This window comes from Takifugu rubripes, chromosome 16, assembly GCF_901000725.2.
Source record: "Takifugu rubripes chromosome 16, fTakRub1.2, whole genome shotgun sequence".
Classification (NCBI taxonomy): domain Eukaryota; kingdom Metazoa; phylum Chordata; class Actinopteri; order Tetraodontiformes; family Tetraodontidae; genus Takifugu; species Takifugu rubripes.
In genome coordinates, this window is record NC_042300.1 from 12,508,185 (window position 1) to 12,521,068 (window position 12,884).

Genomic DNA, 12,884 nt, shown 5'->3' on the forward strand with positions numbered 1-12,884 from the left:
CGAAGGCAATAATGAAAATCAGCAAACAGCAGATTTTGTCGCCTTGATCATTTTACAGAAAACTGATACCGTTTCTCAGAACACATAATAGCATTTTTAGAGTTAAACATCTAAACATATGTGACCTTCCTTGTCATTGACCGTCGTGGTTTATAGTGTACTTCATGATTTTGTCACCAGGTGGAGCTGTTTTGTCGGGATGAAAATGTTGGGTAATTATTAATTTAGTGATTGCTCTGCTATTTGTTCTCTGTTTAGTGGCCCAGTTGTACAAGAAATAACATAACATTGTCCAGGCCCAATGCAGAACCATTTTGTAAATCAGTTTTACAGAAATACTTAATAAATCACATTCGATTTTATTGTCTGTGTAGATTCTCAATCATTTTTGTTGTAATCCTACTTATACAGGACATTTGCGGTCCATTTACCCTGAAGAGTGGCAATAGTGAAGATTACTGTCACCAGTAAATAACAAACATGTTTCACAATTCGGCTGTTGTCACCGTCGACCAAAAACTCCATTTCCCACAATCCTCTGCACCGCTCCGCAGTGAGGTGGGGTGTGGCGGTTGAATGACTGCACACACACACGCACGCACGCACACGCCGAACGCCGTACATCCAGTTGGGAGCATCAATGAGCGGAGGAAGATGCGGCCGAGGTCCGTAGGTGGTCTGTTGTGTTCCGGGTAAATGTGATATTTAGACGTTTCTCCTGTCGGATATTTTGACTTTGACGGTTTTTGCGGAGCCGCGAGGGAGCGTCGATCCAGCGTCGGAGCCGCTGTCGGTCCGCTTAATTTTCCAGATCATTAATGAAGGAAATTGTCCTCCGGACACAGTGGCATGTCTTGGTTTCTACTACCCTCGGCTAAATGGTAGTGGTGCTATTTCTATTAAGGATCTCTGGAGAAGCCACACTGAATTCGTTATTAATGGTAAGAAACCATCGGTTAGAGATTTCACCGGCGGACGGGAGGCTGATTGGAGATATCACGTCGGATATCGGCCCATGTTGACTCGGGTAGTAAAAGCTGCCATTTTGTCTTATAGTGTCAGAAAAATAGGCCAGTCATGTCGAAAAATAAAAGCAGCGAGTCAGTGAAGGTGGTGGTTCGATGCCGCCCGGTGAACCAGAGAGAGGATTCCAGTGGACCTCCAGGGGGCATCATACAGATGGACCTGCGGCTCGGACAGGTGATCCTCAGAAACCCTCGTGCTGCGGCCAGCGAGCCCCAAAAAACATTCACATTTGACGCCGTGTACGACGCCAGCTCCAAACAGCGAGACCTGTACGATGAGAGCGTGCGGCCGCTGGTGGACTCGGTTCTCGCAGGGTTCAATGGCACCATTTTTGCATATGGACAGACCGGAACTGGGAAAACGTACACGATGCAGGGGGCCTGGATGGACCCAGAGAAGCGAGGTGTCATCCCCAACGCTTTCGATCACGTCTTCACTCACATCTCCCGCTCCCAGTCTGACAAGCAGTACCTGGTGCGCGCGTCCTACCTCGAGATCTATCTGGAGGAGATCCGGGACCTCCTGGATCCTAAACACGGCGGCACTAGATCCTTGGAGCTCCGAGAGAGTCCCGAATCCGGCGTGTACGTTCGTAACCTCACCTCGTGCGTCTGCAAGAGCATCAAGGAGATTGAGGATGTGATGAACATGGGCAACCAGGCGAGGGCGGTGGGGGCAACAGACATGAACGAGCACTCCTCGCGGTCCCATGCCCTGTTTCTGATAACCGTGGAATGCAGTCAGCCTGGTCCGGACGGGAGGAAGCACATCCGAGTCGGGCGCCTCAATCTGGTAGACCTGGCGGGCAGCGAACGCCAAGCCAAGACAGGTGTCCAGGGAGAGCGCCTGAAAGAGGCGGCGAAGATCAACCTCTCGCTATCAGCTCTGGGGAACGTGATCTCGGCGCTGGCTGATGGGCGCAGCGGCCATGTGCCCTACCGGGACTCTAAGCTGACCCGACTGTTGCAGGACTCTTTGGGCGGAAATGCAAAAACTGTCATGGTGGCCACTTTAGGTCCCGCCCCCCAGCACTACGATGAGACCCTCACTACCCTTCGCTATGCCAACCGGGCAAAGAACATCCAGAACCAGCCAAGGGTCAACGAAGATCCCAAAGATGCTTTACTGCGAGAATTCCAGACGGAGATTGCTCGCCTCAGGGCCCAGCTCAACCACAGGAAGTGGAGTAGTAAACAGAAGGATGAGCAGTTTGATGGTGACAGCTGGGATGAGGACGCCGAGCTTGACGGGGACGTTGGCGAGAAGGAGGCGAAGGAGTACGTGAGGCTGGAGGAGCAGCGGCTGGAAATGGACAAGGAGGCCATCAGAGGAGATCAGTTCCTGTTGGCCGATGAGAAGCAAAGGCTCCTGGGAGAGAAGGAGAGGATGCTAGGAGATCTGAGGAAGGAGCAGGAAGCCACCGAGCAATTGACGGCCAGGTACAAGGTAAGAGCTCAAATCCCACAGGCAAGTGTTTCAATGATCCAGTCACTCATAATCCGGGCTGAGGGATTAAAGACTTGTGCTCCATGAGATGAACATGTGTGACACACGGTGATAACTACAGAATTACATTCCAAGGAAACCATAAGCTCTTAACATCAAGTAGAAAATCAGGTAGAAAACGGCGGGGGGGGGGGAGCCAGGTCTCCTCAGAGCCGGAAGGTTCCAGTTCAAGTCTGAACTGGGTCTTTCATGGAGAATGTTCTCCTCCCTGTGGATCTCGGCCTGAGACGGTCTATTTTGGAGCGAACCCGCTGCTTATATGGCCGTTAATGATATACGAGGAAAGTGAAATGTAACTAGGAAATGTTCCTGGTCACATGTCTGGTCACATGTCTCATTTATTCAGACAGGAAGTCGTCACCGTGTATTTTTATTCTCTTCTCTGGTGATTTTCACTAAAGCTTCCACCATCCAGATAACAAAGGCTGTCAACAAGTCACAGGAACGTGGGTGGTTTATGACCCCCAACAGCTACCGAACACGAGGCTCCGTTGGGTCAGATTACCGAGCCCGAGGCCCCAATGTGAGAAAAGCAGAGCAGGAAAACGATATAACCAGCGTCACGATGGGACAGAAGGACAATGTGATAAAATGGAGGAAGAGATCCTGCTTTGCTGATGTTTGGATTGTTAACCTGCCAGACTGCCCGTATCAGCACCGGCGTGGTGGGTCGGAGTCTGCTGGAACCGGATGGACACATTCATCTGGTCCCCTGTTCTCCAGCACAGTTGTAGAAGACTTCAATATTAGGGAAAATCCCCAAATATTACTGTAATTCTACACCAAGAATCACATCTACATGCACTTTTTAGGGTCGTAAAGCGTCAAACTTTACTGAGCGCTTTAGTTTCCTCCAAGATTTTCAGACGTGTCTCTTTTTCTCCAGAATCTGATCGTCGGAAAGTCCCGTGAGACACAGAGCAAATGCTGCTTTCATAATTGTTTCTCATATTCGTCTCCTTTTCATGGTGTGTGTGTGTGTGTGTGTGTGTGTGTGTGTCTGAGGGATAATTGAAAGAGAGCCCTGTGATGTCAGTCCAAAGAATCAACAGAAGTCATTCTCAGCCCAGAGGAAAAGGTTGATAAAGGACCAGAAGTATTTCCTGCTTTGGTGCGTCAGCCTGTGTCCTCCGGCTCTAAACCTGTAAAACCTGCTGGTGTTAGTTCATATCACTCATATTCCTCTTTGGGACTTCTTATCCTCACAAATTTAAATCCTTCATGTAGTCAGTATCAAACCAACAGTACGTTTGTTATGATCCTTCACTTAGATGACCCGGAAACCTAATTAGGAATGTAAAAATCAATTCTGACCGATACAATAATGCGTATTTTGCATTTAAAATGTGCTCTCTTGACCGCATCGCCTGCCTGGATTATCCATCAATATCATATTAAACACATGTACAAAGACGCTTTCCTGGTTGGACTGAATAACACTTTTTTATGAATAGGGGACAAAGCTTAACATTTGATGGCCTTTTATGTTTCCATGGCATTTTCAGCCGATGAAGCCGTCCTCTGATTGGCTGAGACTGATAGAAGCCCTCCAATCACAGAATGAGGCCTACAGGTCCTCATTAATGTCTCCAATCAGAGAGAGGTTGCTAGGTGAGCGAGGAAGATCAGGGAAACATGTAAACATATATGATAGGAGATGCGGAGCCCGAACCCGAACCCGAACCCACACAGCTAGGGGAAGTAGGTCAGAGACCGACCTGCTGGAAGCGTGCTAGGTCAGCTCCTGTTCCTGGGGGGCCGTGTTGGCTCCAACTCTGGGGAGAGATCTTTTTAAAGCAGCTGCTGCTAGGTGGAATTGTTACAGGGAATTTTCTGGAAGAAATGTTTTAAGCACTTTTTATATGACATAAATAATCAGACATTTAGTCAAACATTTATAGCCACCTCTCATCACTGACTGTGCAGTGCGTCGGTGCTGTCGGGGGGGTTATTACCCTCCGTGGAGTTGTGTAACGCAGGTATGAGGACAGTGACTGAGGACACCCCCGTGTCCACCCGTCAGTGGACATTCCCGGGTCCATTTTCCTGGTCAAACCTGACACATCTTCCTCTTCTCGCTCTGCAGTGATGGTCTGCAGCACCTCAACAGCTGAAAACTGCTCATTTCATTCGTGCCACTTGTTCTAATTGCCTGTATTTGGCATCCAAAGAGATTTGAACATTTAAATGGTCGTCATGGTAACAGGAAAACTAAGTCAGAACCTTCTGTCTTATAAATGTGCTGGGGGGAGATGAGGAATAGATATTTTTCTTTTGATTTTGTTCATGAAAAGCCTCACTCTGCGGTTACCCTGGAAGTAACAGAAAACAACAATGTTGTTTTTAGTTTGGATGCTTTTTCCTGTCGTGGCCGTCTCGTGTTGCAGGCAGAAATGTGCGTTAACATCCTGCTGCAGTCAGGACAAGCGGCGTCCTTTGAACATTAATGTTATATCAGCACAACAGAGCAGCACACATTCACCATAGCGCCATGTCGCAGACGCCATACTCCAAAATACCCTGAGAGGGTTTTCCATACGTACAGTTTCCCCCCATGTAGGATTATGGATGACTGTTTCCTGTTTATGTAGCTCACTTCCTGTGTAATTAGAGGTGGGAAAAAGTAGATAAGAGAGGTCAGTGTGTCTGTGTGTGTGTATGTTTGTGTGTGTGTGTGTGTGTGTGTGTTTGTACATGCTATGTATTGTGTAAAAACCTGGTTCTGGTGCTCAGGTTGTGTCTGAAGTGGTATCCTGCTGAGTGATGTTGAGCAGGTTGCCAGAGACGGTTTGACCGTCCTGTCCTCCAGTCTTGTGTCTTTTCTCCTTGCGATCATCTCATCGCTCCTCCCAACACGCTTCTCGCCTGCGTGCTGCGTCACGTTGTATTTATAAACCCTGTTCTCCCAGCAGGCCCTGGACCTGCTGTGATTGGCCGGCTCACTGGGCGCTCTCTCCCGTTCTCTTGGCTTTCCCATCAGGAAACCAGACCTGTCGCTGCCAAAAGAATGCGTGCACGCACAGAGGAGCAGATTATGCACGGACGCACAGCTATGCAGGCTGGCACACATTTGCGCGAGCAGGCTGCAGGAAAGAGGGGGATCTCTCTGGTGTCGTTTAGAGCACTCGTCCACATTTATCCACTCTCACACACCATAACACCCCACTTACAACCAGTCCCATCCGCCTCTCTGGCCCATTATAACCAGTCTACACTGTCATTAGTGACACATACATCATGCATGTATTTACATCTTCCTCTCCTCTTTCCACCCTTCCTCTTTCACCCCTGGGTCCTGGTTCTGGTTTCTTCCTGTTTTTCCACTGTAGCTTGTTTGGTGGGGGGGGCGTTCTGGGTTTCTCTAAAGCACTTAGAGACCATCTTCACTGTAATGGACAGTTTCTAAATAAAGATAAATTGAATTAAATTAGTGAATTAAATTCAATTCCTGACCCTTGCTTTTCATATTTTTTCAGTATTCAGCATAAAACTTACTTTACTCAGTAAAAATGATACTTCATAATAATATTCTTCAGAATAATGTTGGAAATGAATGCACAGAATAATCTCATTGTCTCGGTGACACAACTTTATATAAACAGAGGGTGCTGATGTGGATCTAGCCCCCCCCCCGGACATCCGTCTTTGTTTTGCTGTCAGACCGAGGTCCAGGAGGCTCCCGGGACCTCTCAATGGAACACACGGGGAAGGTGACACCGCCATTTTATCATGAGCCAGTTTCATTTTCTGGAGCTGGGCGGTGAAATCTGAACTAAGGATGTGACACAATATGTTTTAACAATAAAGGTGCCACTGCAGTCGTGGCACTGGTGTAAAATATCCAGTTTGGGTTGTGTTGTGTGTTTGAAGGTCATGACTTCCATCTCTGGAACACATACAGTAAAGACAGGATGTGCCCAGAGAAGCTACAGAAACACAACAGTACTGGAAAAAAACATGAAAACAACACTTGAATTTGAACAAAGCATCAGTGTGAAAGCTTTACAGAGCTGCCTTGTAAACTTGCCCGTTATTAAGCCAATGAAGGAATATTGTGTTCATTTTTTTTAAATTACCCATTAATAGACACTAGAAACTCAAATTCCACTCCAGAATATGAGCTCTATTGTCATGTGAGCAGCTAAAATGTGACCATTATCTCTGAGATGATGAAACTGCTGCTTTGATAATGGATTCATTCATGGGTCTCACACACCTCCTGTGTGTTCAGCTTATCAGCAGCTGCACCTCCAGAATAGTGATAGTTTTATTCTTTTTGGAATGATTTTCCTCTGTCCTGAACATCCAGTCAATCCGTCTGGAATCAGGAGTTGTGAGTCGCTCCTGAAGAAGACTGCGGCCCAGAGATACACAAAGGAGAACAACCCATGACACGAATCAGCTCTTTAATGAAGCTGAGAGAATATGACAGAGCACAAACAACAGCAGAACAGTGTAACACACACACACACACACACACAGGCTGACAAAGACAGCTGGAGACAAAGGGCCTTTCTGTAAAGACTGGCTGCAGATGCATCCTCTGAAGGACTGCAGTGTGCTCTACATGAGTGTGTCATAAAGGATGTACAGTCAGCACATGCACATGCGCACGCACATTCACATTGTCTTTTTGTTTAAGGTCCCTGGAAAGGAATGTGTCCATTACCAATCAGCTGTGGCCCCTGCCAGCCTCTCTCCGGCCCCTTTAGTCTCCATTCATCTCCCTCTTTCTATATTTTCTTTTCTGATGCTGCAGCGTTTTATCTCAAACTTCCTGCTTCTCTCCGCCCTCAGGCAAGCGCTTGTGTGTGTGCACACGTTTATGTGGTCACGTGTCCGCTTCAGCAGGCGTCTCTGAGTGGAGACCAGAGTCAGCGTCAGGCAGCGGTAGATAAGAAGTTGCTGTTTAAGCTGAAGTCGATCTGAGCTCAGCTGCTTGTGTGGTGGTGTCATCACGCCTGTTTCCACCTCATCAGCGCGTCTGCACCCGCTGATTTAACCATTCGAACTCCCCTCATGCTCAGGACGACACTGATGTGCAGCCTGCTCTGCTCTCACCATCAGTCGTGTTTTCTGCAGATTAGAAACTGTTGTTTCAGTCTGGTTCCACAGCAGCTAATGTAAAAGTTGATCATCGCCTTATCTGATGGCGCCCAATGTTTGACCCCGCCTCTTTTGTTTTGTCTCAGGCAATGGAGAGCAAGCTGCTGGTTGGGGGGAAGAACATCATCGACCACACCAACGAGCAGCAGAAGATGTTGGAGACAAAAAGGCAGGAGATCTCCGAGCAGGTGACGTGTTGACGTGTGTCTCCACTCATGTGCCTGACTAGAATTCAGATTTCATACAGGACGTTAAAGTCAGGTCAAAAAGCAAATGTGACACAAGTGCAGCCAGTGGTTGAATTTAAAACACACAACATCAACAGCTGGCATGAAGATACACAGGACTATCAATAAGAAGCCCTCACAGAGGTTCCACAGGTCTTTTATACTTCTTCTTCTTCTTATACCTGGAATAAAATCTCTCTTTGACCTTGAGCGTCCCTGTCTCTCAGGATCTGCTTCAACATTTGAACGACATTACCGCCACCTGATTCATGCACGATTCATGCTGGAGCACGTTTCAACCAACCTCGGGTTGGGTGAGGAGGGGAAAACTGATATAAACGATTCCTTTCAGACTCGGAAAGAGAGGGAGATCCAGCAGCAGATGTTGGCCCAGGACGAAGAGACGGTGGAGCTCCGGGAGACGTTCACGTCTCTTCAGCAGGAGGTGGAGGCCAAGACCAAGAAGCTTAAGAAGGTAAAAGGTGCACAGAACCCCGAGATGCCGGCCACACGCCTTTGACCCCTGATGTGGATCCTAATGACCCCATAGATGACCCCATAGATGACCCCATAGATGGGGTCATTAGACCCCATAGAGTCTAAGGTCTATGGCATTGACCTTTTCTTTCTCTTCCACTCCATCATTTTTGATCTTGCTGATCTCTTCATTCAGTTTTCCTCCCCCTACTCATGTGCTGACGGTCCCACAGTAACCAGCAGCTGAATCCCGTCAGTTTAAACCCTAAAACAACCCTCTGAACATACAGACGCCCCCCAGGGCTTTCTGTCCTCACCTCCCAGTCTGTGATCCCCCGCCACACTGTGCCATCGCTGTCTTCCCATCTGTGACGGTGCACTGCTGCCTCCGAGGTGTCAGCCCTCACACTCTGACCTGTGAGGCTGTGGACAGGCCTGACAGGTGTGGACATCTGGACAGGCAGTAGGGAACAAAGGGCGTTGAGAGGCTGTGGCCCCACCACAGACACGTGCTCCAACACGACATCGGCAGTACAGCATGGGCTTGTACTGCGGGTTAGTTTAGAGTTTAAGCCCGTCCAGAACAAAGGAGGCAGCACTCCAGAGGCAGATGAATGAGGCGTGGGGGTGGGGCGACCCTAAACGTGAACCCGTTCCCGTACAGTGCGAGGCCGAAGCGGCCCAGCATGTAGGCGCCGCAGTGTTCCCCCCTCTCTTGTCAGGATTTGCCTCCTTGTTTGGTTAAGTTCCCGCAGCACAAGGATGAACGTTGTGACGGCTGGAGGGCTCCGGATTAAAGAGGAGGAACAAGCCGCAGCGAGAGAGAGAGAGGGCCGCCGTCCATGCCGCCGCGTTTCCATTGGCCCCACATTTCTCCAGACACCAGTGCCTCCAGTGCTGTTGCCAGGGGCAACCACGCTGCAGCGAGTCAGCCGGTTCACCAGCGTGTACGCCATGACAGCGCCTCTACTCACTCGCCCCCCCCTCTCTCTGCCCCCGTAGCTGTACGCTAAGCTCCAGTGCATCAAAGCGGAGATCCAGGACGTGAACGACGAGCACGTGAGGAGCCGACAGGAGCTGGAGCAAATTCAGAATGAGCTCACCAGAGAGCTGAAGTTCAAGTGAGTGGCAGGAACGTTCGCTCTCGTGTTTTCACCCACAACGAGTTCCGCCGTTATTAAGAGCTGCTGTCTGTGCGGACTTCCTGCCTGTGATGTCACAAGAACAACTGTGTGGTGCTCTCGTAGGTACCTGATCATCGAGAACTTCATCCCTCCAGAGGAGAAGAATAAGATCATGAACAGGCTGATGTTTGACCCCGAGGAGGACCAGTGGAGGTTCCAGCCTCTGGTTCCAGCTGAAAGGTCTGGCAGCGCTTTAGACCTTCTGTCCTGACATGTTTGACCCAGTCGAGCTTTGATCCTGTCTCCTTTTCCCTCAGTAAATCACTGCAGATGAAGAAGAGACCAACGTCTGCGGTTGGTTACAAACGGCCTATTTGTCAACACGCCAGGGAGGCCACAGCGTTGGGACCTCACTTTAGATACAGGGTAGGAGTGTGTGGGGGCTGTACTGGCACGTGGGCATGCAAACTAGACAGCTATGATGTCACTGGTGTGTGTTCAGGCTGAAAACATCATCCTCCTGGACCTGGACATGACCCCTCCACACGTGGCCTCGTTAAATCGCTCCGCAGCGGCGCAGCCCCACCACACTCGCTCTGTGGACAGTTCGCCTACGAAAGACAGAGGAGTCCGCAAATCCCAGTCCTGGTGAGCACGAAACCGCCCAAAGCTCAGCCTGAAACTTCGATATCGGCTTTTCCTGCTTCCTTATTATACGCTGGCCTGCGTCCGACATTCACAAGTGGTTTAGAGTCGTTGGGTCGCTAAATGAGATTAGCGGGGATTAACCACACCCACCTAATCTGATTGTTCATCTATCATTTGCTAAGCAGCCCATAATCTGGGTGCGGTTGCTTGATCTCCTAAAGCCTTTTTTTTTTGGTAAAAGTGCTCTGTAAGATGAGAACGCCTGTATTTTATTGGTGCTTATTTTGTGTGTTCGGTGTGTTTTGCAGGAGTCAAACTGCTAAATCCATCACTTCCTCCTCCTCTAACGTGTCCCTGGCGACCTGTCACGCTGCGACACCCATGGCAGCCCAGTAAAGCTTTACCCAGCCTCCTTTTTCATTATTTATTTTCTCGCTCTCCCTCTTCTTTTTACATATTTTCCCTCCTCCTGGAGAAGGACCTCCTCCCAGCGATGTCCGTGGCTGTTGCACACGCCCCCCCAAGGGGTGAGGATGGACACTGTTCCGACTGGAACCTCGATCGACCTCACAAAAGCCACGTTCCCCTGTTCTGCTGATGTGAAGGCCTCTTTTCCTCCCTGCATGTTTGAGTGTCCAAGCCTATGATTGTATTTTTAAACAACCTGCTGCAGTACTTTACTGCCTGGACTGTGTGTGTGTGTGTGTGTGTGTGTGTGTGTGTGTGTGTGTGTGTGTGTGTGTGTGTGTGTGTGTGTGCTATCTGTATATAGAGGGCTGCATGATTGCAGTTGGTGTTTTAAACTGTGGCCATCACAGAGCTGAATCCTCACAAAGTTGCTGTACGTATCTTCTGTATTTCGGTGTTTTGTGTGTTTGGGCTGTTTCCTGTGTCAGATTTAGACGCAGATGAGTTTGTAAAAAAAAAAAAAAAAAAGGTGGCTGTTGTACACAAGCACAGTAGAAACTAAAAGCAGTGAGTGTTGGGGTTGAGGTGCGGGTGCTGTGACCTGAGTCTGGACGTTCTGCATGGGTTCTGTCCATCACAGTGTCAAGGCGAAGGCCTTAAAGCGGGGTCGACCCGGTCCTCGAGGGCAGCGACCCCCCTGGTCTGGACACCCTTGCCTTAAAGTAATCTAAATACAGCGAGGTTTAAATCAGGTGAGAACAGCTGAATCCTTTAGGCCACTGTAAGCGTGCACAGGCACCAGTACTGTGGTGGTTAATGCAGAATGATCAACAGAATTTCTCTTCCCTCTGTTATTCTCATGCTCAGGACAAATAGCAGTTGTTTGGACTTTAAAACATCTGGGCTGCTTTATGTTACATTACAATTTCACTGGACTTGAAAAGACAACTTGAGTCGACATTGAAAGTTACCTCAAACTCTTGTTCCTGTTCCCTTTCTCGCCTCTTCTGCGTTCTTCACCTCCATCTCTTCCTTGAATGTTTCTGCCTGCGGTCCGGTGGGTGGTTTATATCAGGAGGCTCCGTGTCGTTGGATAATTCATGTCGGGGCTCCGGTTGCGGCTGGACTCACTGGCAGCACAGCCCATGACCTTTGACCTTCCTGTAACACATGCTGTTACCTTCAGCTTTTGTACGGGTTTTGTTGATGGAAACACCAAAATCACTAAACAGATGTCTGTAAAAGTTCTTCTTATTTAATTCATTTGTAATTTCATCTCCAAATGCTGACATATTTAGGTTTCTCTCAAGTCTTGAGCACAAGGTGGTGTCTTCAAATGTTCCAAAGCCAGATTCTGAGCGTGCGCTCGTATAACGGAGAGGACGAACATATCCTCATAGTTGAAAAGCTATAATGGTTTATAATATTGTCCAGTTAAACAGTCCCAGGCCATCTTTAATGGTGCTTTTCATTTGAAGAAAAATGATTATTGAAGGATAAATAAGAAGTCTGGTAGAAAAATCAGCAAGTATTTAAAATGTTTATGTGCTATGTGCTCATTAATTTGCCCACAGTCCTCGACATTCATCCCCACTGCCTGCAGATGTTGCTGAATCAGGCAGATGTGGAGGGAGGGATGATCACAACTGGGTGAAACAGTTGAGGAACAGCGACCAGCCAGCGTTGCCTGCGAGCGTCTGTCATGTTCAGCAGAATCCTCTGTGTTACCGTCGGGAGCGTGAAACAACACACGTGTGTGTGTGAGAGGCTGTGGGGGGAGAAGGGAGGACGGCGCTGAAAGAGGGGGAGGGGGGCGGCTGGATGGATGGATGCATAGACAAGGAGAGGAATGACTCGGGAAGCAGCGGATTGGGCCCTCAGACTCTGTTTCCATGGTAACCAGCCCGTAAATGGAAGCTGGATGAGGGTTTGGTGTATTTAAATGTATGTATGTAACATTTAAGAGTCGAGCTCATGTTTGACTGGCCCAAAAAATGAATAATAAAAACAGTCATAAACCTGCTGCATTAGGAATCTGTGTGCGTGTGTGTGTGTGTGTGTGTGAAAGCCTTGATTATACTGAGTCGAACTGGCTTTATTGGAGCCGAACATGCAACATTAATGCCACGATCTAAAAATAAAAGCAGGTCTCCAGGGGGACGCACGTGCGTCTGGCATCACTCAGTCACGCTCTCGCTTCTTGGTGCCATAATGGTGAATATTTCAACTCATTGTCTTTTCCCCATGATAAAACCCCAAAACAGTGGTTTCATCCCATTTCCTGGATAGAGAAAGAGCCACATTCTCCAAATAAAGGTCGCGCGTGCGCGCTCACGCACGGGTGCTTTCCAACCAGGACTTT

The 12,884-nt window shown here is 48.6% G+C and overlaps 1 protein-coding gene across 2 annotated transcripts; it reads left to right on the forward strand.

The window, feature by feature from the left end:
* Nucleotides 1-572: 572 nt before the first annotated feature.
* Nucleotides 573-10,872, forward strand: kif3ca (kinesin family member 3Ca). Of its 2 annotated transcripts, none has more exons than XM_029849763.1 (8): nucleotides 573-2,472; nucleotides 7,725-7,826; nucleotides 8,218-8,340; nucleotides 9,345-9,463; nucleotides 9,590-9,706; nucleotides 9,784-9,892; nucleotides 9,969-10,114; nucleotides 10,593-10,872. In XM_029849763.1, the coding sequence occupies exons 1-8, from the start codon at nucleotides 1,078-1,080 to the stop codon at nucleotides 10,759-10,761; spliced, it is 2,280 nt and encodes a 759-aa protein (XP_029705623.1). In that variant the 5' UTR covers nucleotides 573-1,077; the 3' UTR covers nucleotides 10,762-10,872. The 2 variants fall into 2 exon arrangements, with proteins under 2 accessions (XP_029705623.1, XP_003971969.1); XM_003971920.3 differs by having other exon boundaries at nucleotides 576-2,472; nucleotides 10,423-10,734.
* The last annotated feature ends 2,012 nt before the right edge of the window (nucleotides 10,873-12,884 follow it).

Excerpts from the sequence above, each read along its gene's own strand:
- kif3ca (XM_029849763.1), top strand. The coding sequence starts at position 1,078 with ATGTCGAAAAATAAAAGCAGCGAGTCAGTGAAGGTGGTGGTTCGATGC. Across the intron at positions 2,473-7,724 it reads AATTGACGGCCAGGTACAAG|GCAATGGAGAGCAAGCTGCT; the intron begins GTAAGAGCTCAA and ends GTTTTGTCTCAG. Across the intron at positions 7,827-8,217 it reads GGCAGGAGATCTCCGAGCAG|ACTCGGAAAGAGAGGGAGAT; the intron begins GTGACGTGTTGA and ends GATTCCTTTCAG.